Genomic DNA, 27,796 nt, shown 5'->3' on the forward strand with positions numbered 1-27,796 from the left:
TTCCCTGCCTGTTGTCTTCCTTACTAAAATGGGTAGTGATTGGTTCATATGCCTTAGTTTAATATAGAGGAGAAAAGGATTAGATTTATGGATGACAGCATGTATCCACAGAGTCTGTGCAGTAGAAATCATAATAACATATTAATGAGATGATCTTAGGGGGTTAGTCTTGAAGAAATTCAAATCCAAGGGATGAAAGACTCAAATGAAGAATGCTTTATAGTCAGGTGCAGTGACACACATCTATAATTCCATCAACTATCGAGGCTCAGGCAGAAATATCAAAAGTTTGAGGCTAGCCTGGGCAACATAGACCCTCTCTCAAAACATTAAAAGGGCTGAGAATGTAGCTTTAGTGGTAGAGAGCCCCTAGATTCAATCCCCAGTACCACCAAAGAAAGAGAATGTTTTATAAATAAGGTGAAATGATATACTGCAAAGTCATTGGACATTTTGCTCTTTGAACCTCTGACTACTAGTGCTCTGGATCCCTGGTTGAGGATATCATTCTTTTCTCCTGGGCTTCAGGGCTAGCCTAGATTCTGCAGTGGGAGTCTGGAGGTATCCTGAGAAGTTCTTAGTCTTGGCTATGAACTAGAACCATCTAAGAAACACTATGAACACTGGTGCTTGGGACTCATCTCCAGAGAGATTGATCTATTTAGTCTACCAGAGGTCTAAACCTGGGGTTTTTGAAAGTTCTCTATGTAATTCTAGCTGAGAACCATTACTCTAAATCAATGCTTCTCAAACTTGAATCACATGAACATCTTGTTAAGGTGAAATTCTGACTTAATAGCTCAGGATGGGGCCAGAGATTCTGAATGTCTAACCTGGACTAGGTGACACCCAGCTGCTGGTCCAGGGCTATGTGCTGGGGAACAAGGGCCTAGAATCCAGACTGTAAACTCTAATCAAGGTATGGTCCAGATACATCCACATTACCTAGGAGCAGGAGCAAGAAGGGGAGGCTTGTTCAAAATGCATATTTGGGAACCTTATCCTATACCTAATGAACTGGAGTCTTTGAGAGTGTGATTTACAAATGAACATTTAAAATAAGCTTCCCAAGTAATGGAACCACTTGCTTTGAGGCCAATATTTTTTTTTCCAATTTTCAAATATTTATTATCAACTGTTTCAGTTGTTTGCTTACTCTTATTAAACTGATTTAAAACAAAACAAAACAAAAAAACCCAGACCAAGCAGAGCAATTCACAAGCACCATCATCAAGCAGACTGCAAATCTATCATTGTCACAGAGCAAGAGGACACTTAAGATCACCTTAAGAAAACAGCTTTTCTACAGGAGTACCCACATCCGCTTGTCATTCCTGGACCTCACAGCCCCCTTTTAATTGTCTAAGTCTTAATCCAGTTTCTTTTGATAGTCTGAAATATGGAATCACCAAGTGAGGGACCCCTTCAGAACCTATTGAAAATAGATCAAACATGGAGATAGCCCAGATCCCTGTTCTTAAATGTTAAAAATATTTTACATTAATACATAGAATATTCTTAGACACATTCTGTTATACTCTAAAGAGCTTTAATTCCCCCTTGATAATGTCTTCCATTTCTTCTGAGACCTTTCCTTTATAATCTTCAGTTCTATTGCTTTTAACTTCTCCTGATATCCCAGTATACTCCAGTGGGGATGAGGGAGCATGCTCATAATTTGTCATCAGGTAGCTTTGATAGGTTCTTTCTTTTCCTTTTGAAGTTGAAGCTTTTAACTTCTATTACAACATGTATTCCACTTTTAATTCCTTCTTGCTCATTCAAAAAAATTAAATTTCTTTTGTTAATTTTCCATACTCTTCCCCAAACTTCATTGCCAGGACTTTGAAAAATGGTAGCTATACCTCCCTGCCACCTTTGACTTATTTTGCCTTGAAAATTGCCAAAGTCCATTAGAGCAGATTATGCTAAGTGAAGCTAGCCAATCCCTAAAAAACAAATACCAAATGTCTTCTTTGATATAAGGAGAGTAACTAAGAACAGAATAGGGAGGAAGAGCATGAGAAGAAGATTAACATTAAACAGGGTTGAGAGGTGGGAGGGAAAGGGAGAGAGAAGGGAAATTGCATGGAAATGGAAGGAGACCCTCATGGTTATACAAAATTACATACAAGAGGAAGTGAGGGGAAAGGGAAAAAAAAACAAGGGGGAGAAATGAATTACAGTAGATGGGGTAGAGAGAGAAAAGGGGAGGGGAGGGGAGGGGAGGGGGAATAGTAGAGGATAGGAAAGGCAGCAGAATACAACAGACACTAGTATGGCAATATGTAAAACAGTGGATGTGTAACCGATGTGATTCTGCAATCTGTATACGGGGTAAAAATGGGAGTTCATAACCCACTTGAATCAAAGTGTGAAATATGATATGTCAAGAACTATGTAATGTTTTGAACAACCAACAATAAAAATAATTAAAAAAAAGAAAAGTAAGAGAAATGTGAAGGGCCCAAATATCCTACAAAAGTAGGAAGAGTTTAATGGAGCTGTCTATAATATATACTGCAATAATATTGATTGTTTTGCCATGAAAAAAACTGGTGGAGTCATAATTCTGTTATATAAATCATGTATATCTTTTTTTTTTGGTACTAGGGATAGAACCCAGGGCACTAAAACAATATACTTTTGTGTATTTGATTTAATTTCCATAACTCGGTATATCAAAATGCAATAGTTTTCCAACTGTAAAAATCTTTGAGGACATTGTATACATTACTTGAGACTGCCATGTTTTTTCTTGATGCTTTAGTTAGGATCATTTGATTAATAAAAACAGATTTACTCATGAAAAAAAGAGAAAACAAAACAATACAAAGCAAAACACACAAAAATATTTAAATTCATTTAACACCCCCCTGATCTGGCTCTGGGATTGACACAAGGAACACATCTACACTCATGAACTGATCTACTCCTGTCATCATTTGCATAGACTAGAACTTAGTTTCTAACTTTATCATAAGCCTATTGCATTATTCCTGGCCCTTCCTTTAAACAATTAAATGTTCTATATTTACATTGGACAAAAAAAAAAAAAAAAAGAAAAGAAAAGAAAAGAAAAGAAAAGAAAAGAAAATTGCCAAAGTCAAGCTTAAAATCCTGCAAATGGGCCATACAACAGAACAGGGCCAAGGGGTTTCAGAAGTGGATCCTCTCTCTCAGTTGGTTGCTGCCATAGGCAAAGAACAGAAAACTCATCCTTCTGGCCCACACTTTCCTCCCTTGCATCATGAGTTAGCCATGTCTCACCAGAGTCCTGTACCACCCTGTGGGAAGGGAAGCAGAGGTGCCAGGAGCCAGCAGAAACCTAGCCTGGCTGCTGGGGCAGACATCCCTGAGGCCAGTATTTTTAAACTTTCAAAAGAATCATCCCATACACTTATCAAAAACAGAGACTGATGGAATCAGAATTTTATGAGAATTGTCTGGGAGTATGTGGTTCTAATGATAGCAGAAGTTGGGCAAGAACCAGAGAAAGGTCAGATATTATTGACTGTGAAGTTTTTTTTGTTTCTTTGGTTTTTGCTTTTGGTGCTGGAGATTGAACCCAGGACCTCACAGGGCTGTGGCTTTTTAGCACTAACTGACATATCCTCCTTCATCTTGCCAAGTGCCTACAGCAGAGGGGAAGGAGCTATGGGACTTGAAAGCATTCTCTTGGGTAAATAGAGTATTTCTGGCCCAGAGAAAGGAAAAACAGTGTTCCTGTGTCACCTCCTGATTATCCACCGGGCTGGCACCCATAAAAATATTTTTAAAATGCTTAATATTTTGATCTTTGCTTCTCAAACTTTTGCATGCCTTAGACTCACTTTGAGATCTTGTTGAAATGTAGATTACTGGGCTCTATCCTACAGTTTCTAATTCAGTAGGATTTCTAACAAGCTACTAAGTGATAAGTGGGGCATTGTAGAGGGGAGGGGGTAAGAATTGCTAATGAATTTTATCTAAAAATGTTTGACCAGTTTGATTACTTTATGAGTACGTGTGAAGCAATTTTGAAACTACTTAGATGTATTATAAGACTGAGCATATGAGTTTGTGTGTGAGAGAGATGGAAGTAGATTGTTGGGTATCAGGGTTCTCACTGTGGGGATATATTGCAATTGGAGGTGGAGGTACTTGTATAGGCTCATTATTTTAAAAAATCTGTACATAAGCATGTTTACATAAACATGCACAACTGTGTTATGTATGTATCAAAGTGCATAAGTGCATATGTATATTTGTATCTGTGTATATATTAATTGTATGTATATATTTGTCATGGTTTTGTCTGAGAGGGTGGAAAGACAGTCACCCTAACAGCCAGAAGCATACTCAGCATCCAGGTTTTCTCCATCTTTAATACCATACCTTATCAAAACAAGCCAGTGGCAGAGTAGATAAGATTAGGATTTTTTTTTTTTAATGCCAGAAAGCCAGAAAAAAAAAATAGTGGGAACATGTCACAAGGGCATAGGAGCCAGGTTAAAGGGATTCCCACCAGTCAATTCTGACACAATCTGAGCACCAAAATATAAGTACAACAATGAATTATAAACAATTGGGAGGAAAAATGCATGAGTCCACAACAGTAAATGGATAAGTGAGAGAGAAAGCAGGCTGTTACAACTCATTGCGGAAAACTGAGGGCTGCCTGTCAAACAAAGCAGGAGTGCTGGAAATGGAAAATAATTTTGGAACCATCAGAAAACAAATTGGATCATGCAAGAATCAACCAATGCTAGTCTATGGGGAATTTTGATAAGGAGTGGGATATTTGCATGGTTTAAAGGTTTTTCCCCACAAATTGCTTATTAGTTGAAAGGAATGGAAAAAAATGTGTTATGATCATACAGTGGAGAAATCAGACAACACTTCAGGTGATTAAAATTAACTCACCAGTTAAGTGAGGGACAGACAGTTGGGGGCCTCCAGATGTGATCCTCTGAGAAGGATATACATGCAGCTTTCTGGATAAGAAAGCATAAGCTCAATGGAATCACCAGGAAACATCAGAAAAACACATTAACTAATTTATTAAAAACAAGGGGTTGTGAAGACAAACAACAGTAAGTGTTGGCGAGGAGTCCCACTTTGCTGGTGGGACTGCAAATTGTTGCAGCCAATATGGAAAGCAGTATGGAGATTTCTTGGAAGATTGGGAATGGAACCACCATTTGACCCAACTATTCCTCTCCTTGGTTTATACCCAAAGGGCTTAAAAACATCATACTACAGGGACACAGCCACATCAATGTTTATAGCAGCACAATTCACAATAGCTAAACTATGGAACCAACCTAGATGCCCTTCAGTGGATGAATGGATAAAAAAAATGTGGCATATATACACAACAAGATATTCCTCAGCAGTAAAAGAGAATAAAATCATGGCATTTGCAGGTAAATAGATGGAGTTAGAGAAGGTAATGCTAAATGAAGTTAGCTAATCCACCCCCGAAAAACAAATGCTGAGTGTTTTCTTTGATATAAGGAGGCTGATTCATAATGGGATAAGGAGAGGGAGCATGGGAGGAAAAGATGAACTCCAGAAAGGGCAGAGGGGTTGGAGAGGAAGGGAGGGAGCATTGGGTTATAAATGATGGTGGAATGTGATGATTATTATTATCCAAGGTACAAGTATGAAAACACAATTGATGTGAGTATACTTTGTATACAACCAGAGATATAAAAAATTGTGCTCTATATGTGTAATAAGAATTGTAATGCATTCTGCTGTCATATATAAATTTTAAAAACACAAGAGGTTGTATTCTTCAAACATGTCAATATTGTGACAAAGGACGATTGTAGGAATGTTTCATAATAAAAGATGCACAACAAATATGATCACTAAAGCTGAGACTGGATCCTGCACTTTAGGAGAACAATGCTCAAAGGATATTATTGGGTCAACAGTGACTATGTAAGTGAATGTCCCTATTCGTAGGAAAAACACTCTTGAATATTTAGGGGCAAGGGGCCATGATATATGTAACTTACCCTCATATGGTTGAGGAAAAAAAAATCTGTGTATGAGAAAGAAAGAAAATCGTAAAGCAAATAGAGTAAAATGTTAACAATTGGTCAAATTTTTTGTTGTTTTTGTTACCCAGGATTGGTACCAGGGGTGCTTTACCAAGGTGGTACATTCCTGGCCCTTTTGATTTTTTTATTTAAGAGACAGGGTCTAAGTTGCTTAGGGCCTCACTACATTGGCCTTGACCTCCCAAGTAGCTGGGGTTACAGGCATGCACCACCCTGCTGGCTTCCATTTTTCAACCCACCTAGACGGTGTTACCCTATGCCAGTTATTCAGACTGCAGTACCTTCCTGAGTTTATAAACACATTTCTAGGGAGGAAATGTTCAGTCAAAAGAATTAAAGTGGGGCTGGGGTTGTGGCTCAGTGGTACAGCGCTTGCCTAGCATGCATGGGGCACTGGGTTCGATCCCCGGAACCACGTAAAAATAAAAAATAAAGGTATTATGTCCATCTACAACTAAAAAATAAAAAAAAAATTTTTTAAAAAAGAATTAATGGAAGCAAGAACTGTTCACTATTTTCCTTAGAAAGTTATAATGTGGGAGATGGAAGAGGCCCTTAATTGTTTTAAAAGAGGGTTACACATACATACACATGCTTACACACTTGAAAAGCCATAGACTGGGGCTGGGGATGTGGCTCAAGCGGTAGCACGCTCGCCTGGCATGCGTGCGGCCGGGTTCCATCCTCAGCACCACATACCAACAAAGATGTTGTGTCCACCGAGAACTAAAAAATAAATATTAAAAATTCTCTCTCTCTCACTCTCTCTCCTCTCTCACTCTCTCTTTAAAAAAAAAAAAAAGAAAAGCCATACACTGTCTTCCAAGAATTCAAAAGAAACTGATCATGGATTTCCTTTAGGGGAGGAGGACTAGGTAACTACAGAATAGATTAGGAGAAAATATAGTTTTCTCTGTATATCTATTTATGGTGTTTAACTTTTTTTTGTTTGTTTGCTTTGGTTTTAGTTTTGATATTAGGAATTGAACCCAGGGATGCTTTACCACTGAGCAACATCCCTAGCCTTTTTTGTATTTTATTTTGAGGGTTTCTCTCTCTCCCCCAGGCTGGCCTCAAACTGTGATCCTCTTGAGTCACTGAGATTACAGGAGTGTGCTACTGCACCCAGCTGTGCTGTTTAACTTTCTAAAAAAAAAAAAGATGTGCATATAGCATATATTTAAATATAAATATCCTTTTAAAATTTTGGGCTTATGGGACAACCATAAAATAATTAGACTAGAGAAAGGCCTTTTTATGAAAATATCTTGTCTTTAGAATGCTTATCAAAGATGGGTTTGTGAAAACCAAGACTTGCCAACACTTGTCTGCCCACCAACAGGTCTATGTTCATATCTCCTCTCCTATTGTCCTCAATTACAGACAGAAGGCTCCTGGTCTACTATTTACTGGGGATTACTTTGTTTCTCTAGCAGCAGGAATGGATTCAGATTAACTTTTTACCTTGGTTCTTCAAGACTCCTGTATGGAGGACAGCAGTTGGCTGAGAGGAGAAGAACTATCTCAAAACTGGATCTGAGGGAGTGAACCCAGAATCTTCACCTCATTAGCATCATGCTCATATCACCTCTCATCCAGTGACAAGTTTGGGTGAAACACAGACAATCTGATTTGGTATCTCAAGTCTATACAGAGCCCGAAGAGCCCATCTATCTTAATAAGCAAGTTTGAGAAGGCAGTCTCTTCCTGAAGTGTCTATCTTTGTAGTTACATCAACATAGCCAATCTGTGGTTAAAGGTATATCCAAGCACACAACTTCCCAAGCCAGGGCCACAGGAATCAGTTGCTCCTCCTTTTTCACTCTTCACAAGATCCGCTTGATTTTAATTTAGAAATAGCTTTCAAAACTTGCCCACCTATTTTCTCTACCTTGGTTGACAGTGACTTATGATCAGACCCTCCTTGCCATCCTTCCTAGCTACTACTAGTTCCCTGATACTTCTCCTCCTAGTATCTCCCACTCTGGCACACTTTCAAAAGCACAAATCTGACCATTTCCTGCATGACGGGTCACAGTTTCCTTTAGGTCCTGCTGTCATAAGCCAAAGGCCCTTGACTGCACAGACATACAAGGTCCTTTGTCATCCTTTTTAAGTTTTCTTTCCATTTCATTTTCTTTTGGCACAGCACTGTATTCCTACCTAGATCATGGCCCTCACCAGAGATATGGTCAGTATTTCCCCACATGCATTTTCTCCAGGATGTGACACATCATTCCTCTTTTGTGCCCCAGGGCCTAGCACATGAGAAATATTTGGGCAAATGAAGAAACAGGGACCCTCTGAATGATGTAACATGGCCTTTGATGGTGCTTCTTAGACTTTACATACAAAGAAATCTTCTGGGGCTCTTGTTAAAATACAAATTCAGACTCAGGAGGTCTGGCATGGAACCTAGTCTGCATTTCTGATAAGTTCCCAGGTGATGATGATGCTGCTGGCCAGGGGAGCCACACTTGAGCAGTAAGGATACAGAACAGTAATAACTTTAGATGGAGGAGCATGGGGATCAATTATTTCTACAGGGATCTTGAAATTTTTAGTGAATTTTTTATTTCAAAAAGATCAAAAGGCTGGGCACAGTGGTAATCCTTGAGACTCCGGAGGAAGAGGGAGGAGGATCTCAAGTTTGAGACCAGATAGTGAGACTCTGTCTCAAAGTGAAATTTAACAAAAGACAGGAAATGTCGCTCAGTGGCAGAGTGCCCCTGGGTTAAATCCCTAGTAACACATATGTGCACACACATACACAGAGATCAAAAAAAGTCAAAGGGGCTGGGGATGTGGCTCAAGCGGTAGCACGCTCGCCTGGCATGCGTGCGGCCTGGGTTCCATCCTCAGCACCACATACCAACAAAGATGTTGTGTCCACCGAGAACTAAAAAATAAATATTAAAAATTCTCTCTCTCTCTCTCTCTCTCTCTCTCTCTCTCTCCCCTCTCTCACTCTCTCTTTAAAAAAAAAAAGTCAAAGATTTTATATACACACCACTTAAACAGTGAGCTATGGAGATATAGGGTATTATAGAAATGAGGGTAAAATAATTAAAAAGCATTTGCTTTTAAATTATTGTATTGATATTCTAATACTTAATTGGAGTTATGTTAGATTTACTTGGGAAGCTTTTTAAACAACACATATTCTCCTTCATCTTTCCCACCAATCTGAATTTCTCCCTAGAGTAATATGAAACCCTTGGTCCATGGCTCCCACCACTGAAAACTACAGCCTTGGAGAAGGCTTTTGTTATTGATGGGACTATACTGTGTCACTCAGCTATGCTGGGGAAGCAACAAACTTTCAGTTATATAGTAATTCATATACAAGAAATCTGCCTGGAAATCTCTTCCTCCATTTCTGATCCAAGTCTGACTCATCCTCTAGGTCTTCAAAATTGTCCCTTCATCATACCCAGCCCTCTCCTCCCTGGAACCATCCCCCAGCACACACACATGATGTGAACTGACATCTGTCTCTTCCCACTAGACAAGTGTGTTGTACATTCCATCCCCAGTCCAGACCACAGAACCTGCTAGAACAAGTGCTCAAATGAATGAAGAAATTAACTCTTGTTTATTTTATCTAATGAACTTCTTCTTTCACTTCTTAAACTCTGTCCACAATTGGCTACATAAAATTCCTTAGGAGAGGGCTGAGGTTGTGGCTCAGTGGTAAAGTGCCTGCGTGGCATGTGTGAGGCACTGAGTTTGATCCTCAGGACCACATAAAAATAAATAAATAAAATAAAGGTACTGTGTCCATCAATAACAAATAAACAAATAAACAAATAAAGAAAGAAATAAAATCCCTAGGAGAGCTAATATTTGGTATAGAGCTAAGACTTGCTTAAATGACAACACAAGATGTCTTGGTGTCTGTTTGCTGTAAACTGTTTGGGTTGGGGGGGACAGACAAAAACAATCTCTTCCTCCTCAATGTTCAAATTGAGTAATATTTATTGCTTACAAAACAATATGTATCATGTTTGTAAGTTATGAAGCAGTAACAAAATGAACACTATGAATACACCACCCAACAGAACTGCCTTGTGAAGCCACAAGCATGTCCTCTCCTCTTACCTCCTTGCATCCCCTCACCCGAGGCAAGCATTCTCCTGAATTTGTGTTTTTTATTATTATTATTATTATTGTTATTATTTGGTGCTGGGGATGGAACCCAGGGCCTTGTGTAAGTCTGCACAAGTGCTCTCCCATTGAGCAACATTCCCAGCTTTATATTGTTTATTATTTTTAAGTGGTGCTGAGGATGGACTCAGCATTAATGCCTCACATGTGCTAGGCAAGTGCTCCCATTTTTTTGTGTGTGTGGTGCTGGGGATTGAATCCAGGGCCTTGTGTATGCGAGGCAAGCACTCTACCAATTTGTTTTTATTAAAATAGTTTTTTTTAAATCACATATATGTGCATCTCTAAACAGTAAGTGGTTTTGACTTGCTTTTGATCTTTGTAAAACTGGTATTGTTTTGGTGTGGTTTTCTATAGCTTACCTTTTTTTTTTTTTTTAATCAACATTGTTCCAAAGACTCATATACATTGTTATGTACAGCTCTGGCTCATTTATTTTTATAACAGCATATTATTGCTCTACATGAGTCCATCATTATGTATTTATGCTTTCCTTGTTAGTGGACATTTAAGCTGTTTCCAGGTTTTCGGCCTTAAGAACAATGCTTCTATGAACAGTCTTTTTAGGTCTCTAGGCATACTCATGAGTTTATCCAAAACGTATACAAAAGAATAGAACTGCTACATATGTGCAGGTCTAGGGTTACAAGCGGATGCCAAATTATTATTATTTGAGTTTCTGATGATCCATGTCCTCACTAACAGCTTGTTTTACTAGGACATGGGCAATGGAATCCCAAACTGGCAATCTTTTGAAGGCAGGACTCCTGACTGAATGGGCTATTTCCTGGGACCACCTGGCTGGAAAGCCTGGCCTGGGACTGCATCCATAAGGTTGGGCCCTAAGTTTCACACCTTGCTGGATTTTAATATTGGGGACAGAGCACTAAACTGAGATAAGAGACTAGGATGCCTAGTGGACTTTGCTGTGGACACAGCAAAGAAGGCAATCCATCATAGATTGTGGGACCTGGCAGGAACCCTAAGGCCAAATACTTCATTTCACATTTAAGGAGACTAAAGCCCAGAAAGGTTAAGTTACTTGACAAGGTCTAAGAGTTAATTACTGCAAGAATCTTTCTCCAGGGCACTTGATTCCTAATTCAGAGCTGTTGTTTTTCACCCAGTAATTTAAGATGGTATAACATGATCCAAAAACTTAACAATGATGCTAAATATTCAGATAACTGATTTGTTTTCAAAGGTAGTTGTTTGATTAAGTAACTGATGAATTTGATAACTAGCCTTTTTGGCTTATGATGTAATATTCAATGAGATAAATAGTGCACAATTACGGTTTCAATATACAAATTAAACTACTACAAGACTCAGGTCTCTTAAGGAAAAGTATTCCTAATCATTCATGCCCTTGGATTATCCCCCTGCCCCAAGGAAAACATTAGGCACCTCTTTAAGAAGCCATTTTTGTGAGAAAGGCAAACTTCAAATTCATTCATTACTTTATGATCACCCATAATTAAACTCTCCTAAGAGGCTGGGAACCATGGAGCTTATGGCAAAACAACACCTACCTTCCTCTTTCCACAGGAAGGTAGAAAAACATTGAACAGAGAGCAATTTACTGCAGAGGTACTTAGCACTCTTCAGAGCATGTATAATAATCAAATGTAGCATAATTGTGTGCAATAGGAGTCTGTCCCCATCCATCAAAGGCAGCAAAAAATGGAATTGAGAGGCAAAGAAGGACAGTTTAATAATAGGAAAGGTGCTTGGGTAAAGGAAAGTGGCTTCCAAAGCCTGTAGTGGAAATGTCCATTCTTTTTACTTTAGGAATTCTCTTTTCCACTCCTACCCATTTGCCATGCTCCTTGCCACCCAAAAAAATCCATTTACCATTTAAAAATATTTTTTTTTCATTTAACAACATCGGCAGGTTGATAACAAGAGCTTTCTGTGACGCATACTCCTTTTATTGTCAGGAGGGTTTTATTACTTCAGGGTGGAGGGCTTGGAGGGAAAGAACCTCAAGTAATTTTGCCTCAGGAATGCTGACCAAATGGTATTAAGATACTTCTGGTTCAAGTTTTCCTCCTAGCAGTCATTTTAATCAGCACTTCCCGTATTTAATGAGCTTGTAGTGCCATTACATAATCACCCAGCTCACTGGATTAATGATGAAAAGAGGAACTGATTTTTTCAGTTGCATCATTTGAAGTAAATGTTAACTTTCTTTCTGAGTGAGTCCTTAGTTACCCTAACCGCATTAGTGTGACAAATATGTCTTTGTCTAGCATAAGTAATTAGAATTTAATCACTTTAACTGCATCTTAATTACCCCAAATGAATTGGAAGGACATTTAATAGCAAAGATTAAATTGCCTTAATGAACGATTTTTGTGACTCCATCAATACTTGAATCACGTTAGCCACTCCTCTCACGCATTCCAGTCGAGGAACCGGCAGTGAGCACAGAGGTCACTAGGTGGCGCACTTCTCTCGTTTGTTTATTTAATTTCCCCATTGATCTGTTTTAGAAGACAACAGGAAGGAAAGCGAAAAGCACATAGTTTATTGTGTTCTTCTGATAACCTCTCTTTGGGACTATGAGATCATCACCAGATGTGAAAACTAAAGGAGTGATTTCAGAAACTGTCGATTCTGAGTACCCTATGGCATATGCAAAGAAAGATGAGAAACACATGGGTGACTGGAAGCATGCAGGGTTTGAAGGAAACTGTAAGTTGCCCTCTGGACAATTGCCAACATATAATCAGAGTTTTGGTCAATTGATTATTTTGTATGTATGCAGAGTCCTAAAATATGAGTAACAGTCAAGCTTTGGAACTGAAAGGCAGGCACTGATGTGGAGCCAAGAAATGTAATTGCTGCCCAAGTGCAGATTAGAATGCCGATGCTTGAAAATATGGAAGCATCTGGGCCCTTGGGGCCTCCTCCAGGCATGGGTCTCAAGGGGCCAGCCCTACCCACAGAGCACATCTAATGAGATGGGTCTTGCCCATCAATAATTGTTTAAGTGAACAAATGGATAGAGACTTGGGTTCCATGTGTAGCTCCGTTACTGCCTTGCATTCCCCCTGGCTGCTTCTTCAAAGGAGAGCAATAAAAAATCTCTTTTAAAAGTCTTGAGTAAAAATGAAAGAAGTTTCCATAAGTAACACTCTTTGAGAGTCCCAGAGGGAAAATACACTCTCTCTAATTTCAAGGATTTTATTATGCACAGACTTCCCATTGGGTGTTTATGACCATGAATCAGACATTTCCACACTCCAGGTCCACTGACCTGGTGGAACTGAACCCGCAACAGAAGCATGAGGTAGAGGATAAAAGAGTTATGGGTTTTGAATTGGGAATGCTGAGTTTAGGGCATCAGTGTTTTCCAGTTGTGTTAGTACAGGTAAATTATTTAACATCCATAAAGAAAGCAACAGGGAAAATCATGGTAACCACCTAGACTACTGGTTCCAAAACTTCCCTGCACATTAAAATCACCTGAAAGCTCTTAAAAATGCCAATATCCCATTGCCTCATTATGCAGGGAGTACCGGCATATATATAATGCCAGCTACTTAGGAGACTGAGGCGAGAAGATCTCAAATTCAAGTCCAGCCTGGGCAACTTAGCAAGATCCTGTCTTAAATAAACAAACAAATAAATAAAAACAAAAACCCAATGCCCAGGTCATGTTCCATACAAAATATATCAGAATATCTCTTGTTACAACCAGATATTAGGGTTTGTTCGTTTTATCTCTAAGTGATTCCAATGTGTTGCAAGACTTAGTAGCCACTGGCATATATGATGAGTATTAAATGAGAATATATATGTGCCTACTGTAGTATACAATCAATATGTGCACAACAAACAAGTTTCCTTTATTATTTATTACTGTGACAAATCTGATGTATTATACTTTAGTGTCTGGTTATGTTCAGCTTTAATCTTATTAAATCACCTTGCCTAAAGGAGAGGAATATTTCTAGAGCTAAACTGTTCTAATTTTATGATAATATAACATATTTTGGGAGGGATATATGTAGATGATTCTATTGCAAGACCCCAGGAAAAATAATTTATATGTTTGTGTCAAAATAGATTGTTTTGTGATTGGCCTATCAACTAATCCAATTCTATCATCTCAAAAAAATTAAGCTTCATTAGTTTTAACACAATTGTATTAAAATAAAAACCTATAAAAACTTACTGATAAGAGGGCTGGGTCATGGCTCAGCAGTAGAGCGCTTGCCTAGCATGTGTGAGGCACAGGGTATGATTCTTAGCAATGTATATAAGTAAGTAAAGATCCATTTACAACTAAAAAAAAATTAAAAAGCTTACTGATAAGAGATAGGAATTTATGATTATATGCTAAATTCATTCAATTAGAAATAAGTTTTTCCTTTTTAATGCACTATAACACTGATCTTTTTCAAGTGGAAATGTGACTTTCTTTTCATAAAGGTGCTTATCTTATTTAAATAGACATAATGAAAAATTATATTTAGTGAATATTTATGAAATGTCTTTCTCTAGCATGATGAGAAATGGATTCTCTGACACCATGACTTCTGTAAAAGCCTCCTTCTGTTGCTATTCTAAGTTGGGGGCCATTCAATTTTACCTGCTTTAGTGGGGACCCAAATGAAACTAGTGATTTCTCATTCCACCCATGAATATTCTGTGGTTGAGGTGCAGTATTTAGTGTGTGTTTGAATATTCCAATCTGTGGAGTTCACAAAGAACACTCAGTACTGCCATTTCAAGGACAAGGCCTCTAACTACAGAGGGTGAGGAGCAGGACACCCCAAAGCCTCCTTTTTAATTTCCCCACTGCATTCGTTAGACTTGAGGATTTTTTTTTTCTTTACAAGAAGATCGGGAATAAATTTTACTGATGTGCTCTGTAAGAACTATTTCTTCTGAGAACTTTGGGGAGCAGCATCTGTTTGATTAGCTGAATTTGCCATGAAGGTGGAAATGATGACATCAAACAGCCCGTGTAACCACCTCCTTAAAGACCTCGTAGATTAGAGATGACTATAGATTTTCCCCAGCGCGGATCAAAGGGACTGAATTGAACGTTTTAGCTTAATGATCCAACCCCTGTCACACCCACAGGGACACGAATTCCGATTTTATAAGCAGGTGTGCACGTGCACTCAGACGCATACACAAAGCTGCGGTGGGGGACGAAAAGATCAACCTCCGGACAGACGCCGAGAGGTTTGATCTTTTCGATTACTTGACGGCCACTGTATATACTCCTGGCAGGTCCTCGTGCTCTCATAAACTTCGGAATATTAACTGTTAATTTTCGTTATCTCACTACAACTTTTTAAAGGCAGGCATCCTAGCCGCCTTTCAGGGGCGCAGACTAGGTGACGTGATGGTGGAGCCCTGTCCAGGGTCCTGACGCCGAGAAGCCGCTCCAGGGCTCCAGACCTGTCGGCCTCCGAATGCCCTTTCACCCACCCCACAGGAGAGAAAACAAAGACTTCCAAAGCTCAAGGTCTCAGAGCTAGCTGCCTCCTGACTCGGGTCGGTTGGCTGGAAGAGGAAACAACAAAACAAAGGAACCACTAATCCGCTCAAACTATATCCCTTGGCCCCAACCTCCAACTTCAGACCGCCAACATTACCTTCTTTACACTGACTCTGATCTTCTCAAATAAAAACATGTCAGCAAAAGCATCATTTGGATAACAAATCCAAACATGCGTCTGTTTGGGGAAGAGTTGGGGGTGTACTTTGGGAAGATGAAAATTTTGTCTCCATCGATGGGGCAGCCCTAGGCATTGTTGAGGTTAATTTTATATCCCCTTCCTCCTCCTCCACACCCTGTTCATATCGAAATAGTTATCGGTTTGAAAATCCCTAGGACAGAGATGTTCTAAAAACAAAGACTCAGCAAGCATCCCTTTCCTCTCAGCAGGCTCAACAACGGACGCTTGCTGGGCGTCTAGCCCCGGAGGCCCGCAGGGGGCGCGCGCAGCTTCCGCAGCTCAGTCAGTCTGGCAACCCGGAGAAGGTGAGTCCAAACGAAGGGAATCCGGGAGCACAGCAGTTCAGCACCCGCTCGACTCACAGAGCACTTAAAGCTTGAAAATAAAGACACATCTCGGGCTCTGGGTCACTTTGCTGCTACAACATAACCGTGTGATTGTTGGTACTGTTGGTCCCAAGTATCAGTTGCAAGTGAAGATGTCCGGGCTGAGTCTCAAGCGATCGAGACTCAGCGGTGCCCTGGACCTTCGATCTAAGATCTGGATGGCTCTCTGGAGGCTTCCAAGTAGCTCGGGGCTGTACCTACTGCCAGAGCCAGACATCCTCTGATCAGGCTGTGGGGTTTGTCTCTGTGGGCATCCTCCCTGCACTGACACCAAGGTCCCCAAACAATAGCCACCAGGTTTCCTCAAGCCTCAGAAGCAGGGTTAGACCACTACAGTCAGACTAACAGGCTTCACTCTTCACCACCTGAATACTCTTCTTAACCCTATGGGCACCTCCCCTCCCCCCCCCCTTCACTGGGGCATGTATTTCCTCTGGGGAACTATAGGGGACCCCTTACAGTTCACACACCCTCAAGGGGGCAGACACAGGCTGAGACAGCTGCAGAGCCTTTTAGTGACTGTCTCCAAGACCTCTGGATTTTGTAATTCAGTGGTGTGTGTGTGTGTGCGAGAGAGAGAGAGAGAGAGAGAGAGAGAGAGAGAGAGAGAGAGAGAGAGAGAGAGAGATATTCCCCATGGAATCCATAATTCATTGCCAACATTTGTCCTGGGCAGGCTCTGGGACTCTCAGTCTTCTTCTGACAACAGGCCATCCCCTGACCATGCTGGAAGGAGGTCATTCCAGACCTCTTCCCCCAGGCTTCGAGCTGGACACGGTCGGTTGCGCCCCTTGGGCTCTTTGTTCACACGCAGCAGGCTAGGAGCAGCTGCTCTGAGAGGCTGAGCACAAGGAAACCCGTCCCTTGGCGCCTTCTCCCATTCTTGTGTCCATGCCCTTACACCTCCCTTGAACTCACATCCGGTCCTGTCTTTTCTCCTGACCCAGGGATTGAGGAAGTGCGGTTCCTAGGGCCCAACATTGCATTCCTGCCTGGCTCCCGTGGCCCAGGGAGGCCACGGGACAGTTGAAATGTCACTGGCTGAGGTAAATATTAACAAAAAGCAAATGGACTTGTGCGGGGCCAGTTATCAATCAACCAGGCCGCAAGGCCACTAACAGCAAACACAGTCCAGGTTGGATCCGGCGAGACTTTCTCATCGCCGCCTCTACGTGGAACCCAGTCCCCCTGGCTCAGGTCCTCCAGGACTTTCTAGGTCAAATACTTGACCAGTAAGGGGGCGAAGTCCTGGGTGCTGAAGGCCTGACCATTTCCCCCGTATTGTTTGGAGGCTTCCTCGCCTGCCAGTCCTGCAGTGTTAGAGTGGCCCAGCAGCTACCCACTCCGAAACCATGGGCCTGTGAGCGACAGCCTCCTAGGTTTACTGTGCCTTGCCTATTGGTGGGTATCTGCTGCATCTCTTCCAGCGCTGGTAGCTCCTGCGGTGCAGCCAAAGCCTTTTGAAATCTTTAATTGGAAACTAATCTCCTGCGACTTGATAGGCGCCCACGTCAGAGGCAGAGCACACCCCTAGCCCAGTTCCCCCATCCCACTCAGGATCAGAAGCAGCCATGAGCCCAGTGGCGCTGTGTTGTAATGGGGCAGTAGCAAGTATAACATTGAGAGAACATATAAATTGATTTTTTTAAAAGGTAGTTAATTTGGTGAGAATTTCCTTCTGTCGCCCATTTTCCACCAGAGTTGAAAATTCCAGACCAAAGGTACCTCTCCAAACATACTGCCTCATACAGAAGGTTTTGACCATTGGCAACAAGCAGTGTGGAATGTAGGAGACAGAGAGGTACACGGAGAAGCCACCCTCCTGCTGAGGAGGGAAGGAACACATCTCAGTGTGATTCTGATTCCCAGGAGGATAGGGAGGAGATTGCTGGCCCCTATCTTTGAGGGCAATTGCAAGCAAACTACAAGGGGGCACTTCTGCATTGGGGAGCTGGTGGAGGAGGACAAGCACCAAGATCCTGAAGCCAAGGCCAAGTTGGTTTTCAGGATCCTGCACTCCTAGCCTAGACATCATTTGGAGGGTTCAAAAAACGACTTCACGTTTTTTTTCTTTTCTTTCTTTCCTTTTTCTTTTCTTTTCTTTTCTTTTTTTTTTTTTTTTTTGGTAAGAAATTGTTAAGGACTCCAACCGCTGTTACTCAGTGGTTTAAAAATAGGTCATGCTTTTGTGGCTTGAGAGGTTCTTTGCATGGGGCCCTCCTGGCCAGCACTGCATGCTCAGTTCCAGCCCTCCGCTCCACCTCTTTAAGTTGGGGGGGTGGGAATCAAAAGTAGGACTCGACGTTCCATCCAAGTATCAGGACACCAAGTACCCCTTGGGTTTGTTGAAAAAAGTGTGTCCAGCCAGAGTCTCCTATTTTTCACTTTTTCTAGGAAAAGGCCACCTGCCTGGGGCAAAGAGCATCCGGCTCAACACAGGCTGCTAGGTGCCCAGGCAGGCGCCTCTTCAATGAGTACCTGCCTAGCACCTCCAGGCCTTGCCTCTGTTGTGCGGGTCGCAGGTCTTTTCTCTACCCACCACCTCAGCTCTCCACGCCTGGAGGTCAGAGGGCACATACCTAGAACAGAGCGCTAGATCGGTTTCTAAGGCACCGGCTGTTGCTAGACGCAACCTATCAGTCTGTCCTTCCAGGGGAAGACCAAAGGGAGTGGGGAAAGGAGGGTCGATGAAGTCTGGAGTAAGAGCTTTGACTGGGGGTGGGGTGGGGCACTGGACTTCCCCTGAGGGAGTACCCTTGGTTTCACCTCTTTTCCATTTTTCTCTGTCCCACTCGCTGAGTTTGGGTCGCTTCTAAGCCAGCATTGTTCGGGTAAAAGGTCCCGAACTCCAGCCCTTGCGGTGGGCTTGTGAAGATACACTACCTTGGATGCCCAGTTAGGTTGAGCAGTCAGGGCAGGGAGTGACCCTTTCGTCCACCCTTTTACGAACTTCAGCTGTTCGTAGGGTTTTGGTCAACCCATGCGGGGCAAGATGATCGTGGTCCCAGTGCTACAGAGTGGAAACACCGGAGCCCAGGATTCGCTGAGATACTCCGTCAGCCTCTCCCTTCGGTCTCCTTACCCGCTGCCTCGCCTGGTTTCCAGATGCAGGCAGCAGGAATATGCCAGAGAACGTCGCTTGGCGAAGGCCAAACTAGGCTTGAAAACCCCACAGGACAGAGGCTCAGTCAGCTCGGTGCTCCGGACCGAAGACCTCAAGCGCCCAGACCCAAGGAACGCTTTGGGTCGCTTCAAGGCTCGAATCTCAAGCTCACTCGCACCTGCCTCCCTCTAGCTTCTTATTGGCAGGCACGAGATGGGGGGAGGGGGTTTCGGCTTTACGCTTTGATTTTAGACTGTGAAACGGCTCAGTGCCCCCGGCTCAGAGCGGATTGACTGTCTCACGTTCTCCAGGGACGAATTAATGGAGAACGATCAGTTAATTAACAAACCCTCATTCCGGCTTTTACCTTTCTCTTCGCCAAGGCTCAGGCCCCGGCGCCAAGCTGAGTTGTGCGCGCGGGGCGGGGGTGGGGGGGCATGGACTCAGGAGTCAATCAACTTGGCAACCTCCGCCCAGGTCTCATTAAACCCAGTCTGCCCTCGGGTGCCCTTGGCTCTATCTCCCCTCGTGTCCTCGGTCTTCAGACGTCGCCGAATCCGCCCGAAATCCCCTGTGCGTTTCCTGCTGGGTTCAGCTGTCTCCTCCGCCTATCTGCAGTCTAGGGGAGCCAGGCGCGCTGTCCACGCAGCGCCACCGAGACCTTACCGCTTAACTACCAAACAGTCGGCTTGGGATTTGGGCCCAGAAGACCTTTGCTTGCAGACTTGGGTGTCATTTACATACTCCCACCCTCCTGTGCTGGGATTCAGACTGAAAGTCACGAAGAGGAATAAAACAAAATGCCAAGTCTCTTTGTAAAAAATGCAAGCGAAGGTGGCCCCTGGCCTTCGCTGCGAGCTCCCTTATTGCTCTGCCGTTCTCACCTGGATCTCGGTACTGTCTGCCTTCCTCCCTCTCCTTTCCACGGTCGGTTCCACACTCAGTGTGTACCAACTTTTCCGACGCGTCCCCTCTGCACACACTCTGCTCCATAACTTTGGAACGGTTTGCCCGCACTCTTAAAAGTGCGGTTCTCCGGGGCCTTACTGGTGCCAAATGAGCCCAGGAGGGGGTCGCCGCAGCGAGTTCAGCCAAACCTTTACTGGCAGCTCCAGCAAGCTCCAGCCCAGCGCCAAGTATGTACTTGAGGGTACTGAAAGGGAGCACCTAAGCGCAGTTCCAGACACGCGTGCCCCCAACCTCACTTATCAAACCCGGAGTGCTCAGCTGAGAAGCTATGCACAGACTGTGTTCTAACAGGTTCGAAGATTCCTCCGGCCGTGTGACCCTCCAGCGCGGTCCACAGCACAAATGCGCCCCTAGAGTCACCGAGGCCGCTGCAGCTTAGCTCCCAGGGCCTTCCACAGCCCATTGCACTAAACCCTGAAGGAGGCAATCTGCTTCCGAAGCCGTGTGCTGGCTCTTCCAGGCCCAGGGACCCCTTCTAAGGAGAGGGAAGGATGAAAGCTCTGCCTACTCTTTCCCTCCCACCTTCAGGCCCTTGAGTTTCCGAGTACCTTATCTCGCTTACGCGCCAAGCTCTTTGGCCCGCTCACCTGCTAAGCGGAGCGCGGACATTCGCTGGAACTCCGGTTCCTGAAGCCACTTCCACATCCTCCGGAAGGTCTCTCGGCCGGACTTGAGTTTGCTCCAGGGTTTGGGGTTGCGCAGCAGGTCCGAGAGGGTCCCCTGGGAGCGGCAGAGCACCCTCTGCGCGAAGATGGCCTGTGGGATGCTGTAGCGTTTGAGCTCGGTGGTGATACGCTGCGCCACCTCTTTGGTATTGATCTCTTCCATCTGCCCTGAATTACTTCCATTGCTGACCTGCGCGCCGGTCACCGAAGGGTTGGGCTCTCGGGCCGTTCCCAGGAGCTGTCCGTGGCCCTGGGCGTTCAGGTGGGCATGGGGGTGGTGCGGAGGAAGGCCATTAATGGGCACCATGCCAGCCGAGGTGGGCGTGAGATGCTGCTCCCCGTGGCGGCCGAGCATGGCCGGGTGGTGGGCTTCGAAGCCGTTGGGGGTGAGCATCTTGTCGGTGGGCATGGCAGCGCCGGGGTGGGCATAGTGGGGAAGCCCTTGCTGGGAGTTGTGGATGCTGCCCAGACCCGAGCCGGAGAGGGGCGAGAGGCTCTGGCCCATTCCAGCCACGTCCTTGTGGTAGGGGGTATAGAGGTTATTCATGGAGGCCAGCCCGCGCTCGTCCCGCATGAGTGTGAAGCTACCGCTCACGTTGCCCGCCAGACGCTGGTGGTGGTGCGGGTGGTGGTGATGATGGTGGTGGTGGTGATGGTGGGGGAATTTGTCCGATACGGTGGAGATGGGCGGCAGCGGCTGAAGAGGGGTTAAGGTGGTGTAGGTGGTGGGCATGCTCATACCTGGGGGAGTCTCGCAGGCCATGGTCATAGTGGGGTGCAGGGGACCAGCCAGGCTGTGCTCAGGGGCTCGGTGGTGATGGTGGTAATCGCTGCCTCCGCCGCCGCCGTCCAGGAGGGACGCCATGCCCATGGAGCGCGGGTGCGCGGGAGGCAGGTGGCTGCTACGGTGTGCCACAGAGCTGCGCGCGTGGGGACTGCCGCCCAGTAGGTCGGCAGGGGCGGGCACCGGCTCATGGCTCACCCCGTGCAGCTCGCCGATCGCCTCCATGGTCAGCTGCGCGTTCATCGTGATCCCGGCGAGCGGGCGGCGGACACAACATCGATGTGGCCGGGCAGAGGCTGCGAGGAGCGCACGGAGTCCGGTCTTCACATTGGCTGCCAGCGACTGTAGCCTTTCTTCCTTCCTCTCACTGTGGGTCTGTATGAGTGTGTGTGTGTTTGTGTGTATGTGTGTGTGTGTGTGTGTACGCGTGTGTATGTGTGTGTATGTCTCCTTTCCTCTTAACCCCACCTTCCCCTCTGCGTCCTCCGCTTTTAAAAAATATTAATTTCCAAAAAGGATCCGCGTTGTTGGGAGAGCGCGATGCCACCAGCCCGCCTAGCCCTGGTCCCCTCTCGCCCCTTTTCTTAGAATTGTGAGGTCCCCGGCTCCCCTGACGCGACCGGCGCGCCTGCCACGGCTGCTGCCTGCCCGCGCCTCTCGCCAGCCCGAGCCATGGCTCGGTTACTGTTGCAGACTCTGTGGCCGCGGTTCAGTCGCCGCCGCGGCTGCAGCGGCCCGCCCTCACGCCTACTGGTCGCACCGCGCATGCGTACGGCTCGGCCCCGCCCTCTGAGTCCCCGCGATCCCAGCCCCTGAAGTCCCCGTACAAATGAAGGTGGGGAGGGGGTGGCCTTGCACCCTCCCAGCGGCGCCGGATGGCCTGGAAGCGGTGGGCACGTGCAATGAACTGGGGCGGAGCGCGTCCTGGGGCCGCCGCCGCAATCTCGGGAGACTTGCTTCCCGCTCGCCTCCCTTGCACTGGTGAGCTCTTTCCTTCTAGCCCCAGGACGCTGCTGCCAGGCTCCTACCATGGTTGGCTCGCTATGCTGGGAGCTTTGCTCTTCTCTCTATAGTTGCTGCTTCCCGGGGAAGGTTGCCCGGGAAGCTGGGGATTGTGTCATCACTCCTTTCACCCAGGCCCACTAATCTCTATTTCCCGGAGAGATGCTGTAAATTGGCGCTTTGCACCCTTATAAATGTTCGCCTATTGGAGAAGGGAACCCTAAATACCTTAAAGGTCTGGGTCAGGTTGGCAGCTGTTGACCAGGCATCCTTCATCCTCCCTGACACTCCTCTGCCCACCCTTCCTTACCCGTGCCTTGGGGAAGGAGCATTAAGTGCCAAGAGTCCATACCTCGCTGTCCCTAGCCGCCTGTGTCCTTCTTCCGCGCAGCTCATAATTAAGGCTGCACGCCCGCTTCACCAGTGACTCGGAGGGGAGGGGGAAGGAGGAGGGTAGGAGTGCCCTGGTGGGTTCCCCTGTTAACTTCCGGTGCTGAGGGGGCCGCCGAGGCTCGGGCCGTTGGTAGGGTTGCCTCCGAGGCTCTCCTGGTAAAGCACCCAGAGGCCGCTGCTTGTGAAAAGTACTGACATAGGCAGGGTGAACGCTGCCACGCGGGTCTCCGCTTGGCCCGTAGGGACGGACGCCCCTTTCCCAGCGTCCCTGAAGGAGCCTCCGGTTGAAAATTAATTCAGCTTCGGACGTAATTTTGCCCTTTCACTGTCATGTTCCAATACGGGAATCAAACCTGGTCCTTAGGTCTGGACGCGTGGAGAAGCCCCCAGTATGGGATGTACACCCGGCCGCCACATGCCGCGGCTTTCTTTCATTTACAAAAGAAAAGAAAAAAGAATCCGTAACAAAAGGCAGAGCCGTGTCCGCTTAGGTGCTTTCATCCCTCGGAGAAAGGACAGATGTGCCCATTGTCCAGCCCTTGGCAGTTATGGCCGGGTCAGCGCCAAGCCTCAGCCGCGGGCGAGCTGTGTTCACAATGGGGACAGATTCTCAGAGCCAGGGTATCTGGGCCTAGATGCAAAATAAAGTTTGTGTGTGGCTTGTACTGGGCCAAACTCAAATCATAGGTTTGTTTGCTGAGACACCGGGCTGAAATCCACCACCGGGTGTTTCCACTGTAAATGTTCCCTGACCCTTGAAGAGGCCAGGGCTGAGTTGGTATTATGGTGGTGGTTGAGCTTCCAATAAGAAAGTTTCAGCTGGACAAACTTTAGGGAAGTACCCATCAGCTAGGGTAGGAACTAGTCAGGTCCATCTCCTTGCCTAGGTTCCACCCACCACAGGCCAACATCATGCATGATTCAGGTAGGTCACAGTCAGTGGGCACAGTCAGTTTGACTTCCTTGAAAATGCCTTGTTCTGGGGCTGGTTAATATGGCTGTCCCAGAAACAATCTCATCCTATCCCAGCAATTTGTGTGGAGGCCCTGAAAATGGGGGCTCATCTCAGTGATCATCATTTCTACTTGCTCAGTGAACATTGAGGAATATCCCTCCTCCCCTGGCTAGGAAAAGCCCTTTGGGAAAAATACACTGGCCAAAATAAACTCAGAAAAACAATCACTCTATTTTAACATATCTATATCTACCTGTTCATACACATATATACACAAGCATAATACATTTGTTGTCTAGTAGATCACAGTTTGTTGGTGGGAAGCTTTTTTAAAAATATTGTTTCTGCTCTCTTATAGCATAGAACATTGGCCTTGCATATGAGCCCAAACAATGGGTTAAAATAGCAGGCAACCTTTGAGCTAAACTGTCACCCCCCCCCATATTTTAATCCTACAGAAATAATCGATTTGCCCTTATGACAACTCTCTTCCCAAAAGGCAGTGTGTTAAAAGAAAGAAGTAAATACCACCAAGTACACAAATTGTTCATGGTTTTCTCTTTGTGTAGCTAATTAGGGGCTTGATCTTGGAAACCCTCCTTGTGAGGCTCCTAGCTGATCCCCTGGTGGCCACCTTAAGGGGGCTTGGATCTGGTGAGCTTGACTTCACCCATCCACAAAAGGACTTTTGAAAAGGGGGCCTGTTTTGATGTTGATCACTAAAGGGGAAGTGAAGGGAAAAATCTGGGCAAGTATGTGTTGGCCTTGCTTAGTTCAATGTTTCACACTTTTCCTAAAAGATTTTCAAAAATGCATGTGACACCAGGTGCATGCCTGTAATCCTAATGGCTCAGGAGGCTGAGGCAGGAGGATCTCAAGTTCACAGCCAGCCTCAGCAACTGGCGAGGCACCAAGTAACTCAGTGAGACCCTGTCTTTAAATAAAATACAAAAAAAGGCCTGGGGATGTGGCTCAGTGGTTGAGTCCTCAGAGTTAAATCCCTGGTACTCCTCCCCTACTCCCAAAATGCCTATGAAGGACTTGCTTGGGTTTGTGAATCTCCCTCATTTTTCTTGGCTATTCACACCTTTTATTTAACCACTGTCTTCCTGTAGTTGATGAGTTGCAGTGATCTCAGTCAGAATATTTTTCTTCCTTGACCTCTTACGAAATTTCAATTTACTAAGAATGTATGATGGGTAGGAAGGGTGCTCTTCTCAGGCCTAGTTAAAGTGAGTGCATGTGTGGGGATGGAGGGGCACTAGATAGATAGCCAACTGTGGGAGGGCTGAGATCATTTTTTTTGTCATTCCCCCCCCCTTTCTTTTCCATCTGCCCCACACAATGCCCGGTCCACATTAGATGCATTATGGAGAAGGAGGGAATTACAGTACAAGGAAGAGTTCTTTGATACTTGGAGGTCAGTGAATGTGATTGAGAGGAAGGCTTATAATTAGATACTTAGATTTTGAGTAGCTGCAGGAAATTTAAAGAAAAAAAGTGCTAATCAACATCAGAAAATTACTACAAGTATATATGTTTTCTAAAAAAGGAAAATAAAACTATTGACTAGATGCTTGTTGTTGGCAATATTTTCAGTTTGGAAACCAGGATTTCAAAATATTTATTTTGTAAATGTCAGAAGAAGAGCCTGGGGGGATGGGATGAGCAGGTACACTCTCATGCTGGATGCTCTACAGCTTGCCAGGCAACCCTCCAGGCAACCCCATCAGGCTTAAAAAATTAAAAGCAGCAGCCCATTTTTCGAAATGCTGACCACACAAAGTTCTCTGAGAAGCTCCTATTGGTTTCAAAGTTAATACTTTATTTTTCTTTGTGAGTAGTAGAGGTGTAATACAGGGTTATTTCCCAGTCTTCAGGATCATTCCAAATAAATGTTTCTAGACCCCCTGAGCCATCAAACATGTACTTTTCTTTTTTTTTTTTTGGTATCACAAACAGCAGTCCTGGGTGTCAGAGCAAATATCTCCAAGGTCCCAGGGGAAGACCCACTCCTTGGCTAGAGCCTCAGAATGGAATTCATCATCATTTCAGATGACTACATTCAGTCTAGAATTAAACTGCTGGTGTGGAACCATTTCCTTGATATCTAACTACAGTAAAGCACTTGATAGCTGGGGGTAAAGGATTTGATCCTGGGTGCTTCCCATTGGGCTCTCTTGTCTTCCTCGGGAGTCCTCCCATCTCTGGAGAAATTTCATTCAGAAAATTACTATTGGCTTAGAATAGAATTATCAAGAAACATAGAAGGGACTGGATTGGTGATTTGCTATTGAAAATAATTTTTTAAAACACAAAAACCAAGTTACTGGGCTGAGGGTGTAGCTCAGTTATAGAAAGATACTAGGTTCCAGGCCCTGGGTTCAATTTCCAACACTGAGAAGAAAAAAAAAATAGTGACCTTCACTCTGGGACAAGGAAGTTACCAATTATCCTGGCCTTCTTTTTCAATCTTTGATCATCTTTTTGTCTATAGTTTTTATTCACCTTTTCGTTAACTTCTCCCCCACTTTTTCCTTCTTAAATTCAGTTTTCACGCGTGAATTTTTTAAAAATTCGGCATTTTCGCAGTTTTCTTTGTTTCATCTTACTCTACTCCAAATCCCAAAAAGAGGATACTCTGCTGAAAGGCTGTCAGCTCTTGCCAACCCTAGAAATTCCAGACCTACCAAGAGCCACCCGAGTGGCCATCCTGGAACTTCAGACGACTCCTGGTGTGTCTGTTACCTCCTGGGTGTAGGAAGCAAACCGCTCCCCTTTCTAGGTTCCCTAGCTGAACTGGAGGCAGCTTCACCTGGGTTGAAATCCGTTCCGGCAGTCATCCACTCTGGCGAGAGCTTTCCAAGGCTTCGAACCAAGAGCGCTGAAGGAAGAGTGGGTGTCCTGCCGTCCTGAGCATGAAGGAGGGGGTCCAGGTTCCTAGATGACTCTCTGGCTACAGGACCGTGCTAGTCGCAACCGGCGCGATTCTGGGGAAGTTGGCCAACCATCAACCCTTCATGGGTTTTCTTTCTTGGTCACTTTACCTCGTTGAAGAATATTACAAAGGGAACCTACCCACGCCTCCGGGGCGGTGAATTTTCCAGACTTCAGACCGCCGCAAATGCTGTTCTTTCGTTGCTTCCACATTTGGGGGACAGTACGCCGAATTAACCGGGGCAGGTGTTGACTTCCAAGGCTGGGGACTGGAAAGGAGAGCGGGAAGAGAGGGGTTCCTCCTCGTTGCAATTTAGAGGAGGCGGGTGTAGCAAAATCCCTTCGGGGTGGTCCCTAAGAGCACAAGTCAGGGGATGCCGCCCAGCCTGTACCCTCAGGCCTATGGAGCGTGGACCAGCCACCAGACCCTACACGGATTGTGGGCTAGGCGGCCGGGCGCCCGGCCCACTTGGCGAACTCCTCTGCAGTCTCGCGGGGTAACGCCGACCTGGACCTGAGAGCAGCTGCACTTGGGAAGGAAAACTCTTTAAACAAATCATTTTGGTGTCTAATCAATTAGTGTTTGCGCAGTCAAGTACCATAGATTTAACAGAATAATCGTTACCGCCCTTGTCTTTATTTGACCCGCAGACACCTAGAAGATTTAAAAATAAAACGCT

General features: G+C 44.9%; 1 protein-coding gene and 1 pseudogene across 1 annotated transcript in view; both read right to left on the minus strand.

The window, feature by feature from the left end:
• The window catches only part of Onecut1 (one cut homeobox 1), a 33,884-nt gene extending 11,812 nt beyond the window's left edge, over positions 1-22,072 (minus strand). The window contains exon 1 of the mRNA XM_026393062.2: positions 20,968-22,072. Within this exon, the coding sequence (XP_026248847.1) occupies positions 20,968-22,072 (1,105 nt within the window). The remainder of the gene's footprint in view (positions 1-20,967) is intronic.
• On the minus strand, positions 1,533-3,263 carry LOC144255300 (gamma-glutamylcyclotransferase pseudogene; annotated as a pseudogene).
• Positions 22,073-27,796: the final 5,724 nt, after the last annotated feature.

Source organism: Urocitellus parryii, chromosome 6, assembly GCF_045843805.1.
Source record: "Urocitellus parryii isolate mUroPar1 chromosome 6, mUroPar1.hap1, whole genome shotgun sequence".
Lineage (NCBI taxonomy): Eukaryota > Metazoa > Chordata > Mammalia > Rodentia > Sciuridae > Urocitellus > Urocitellus parryii.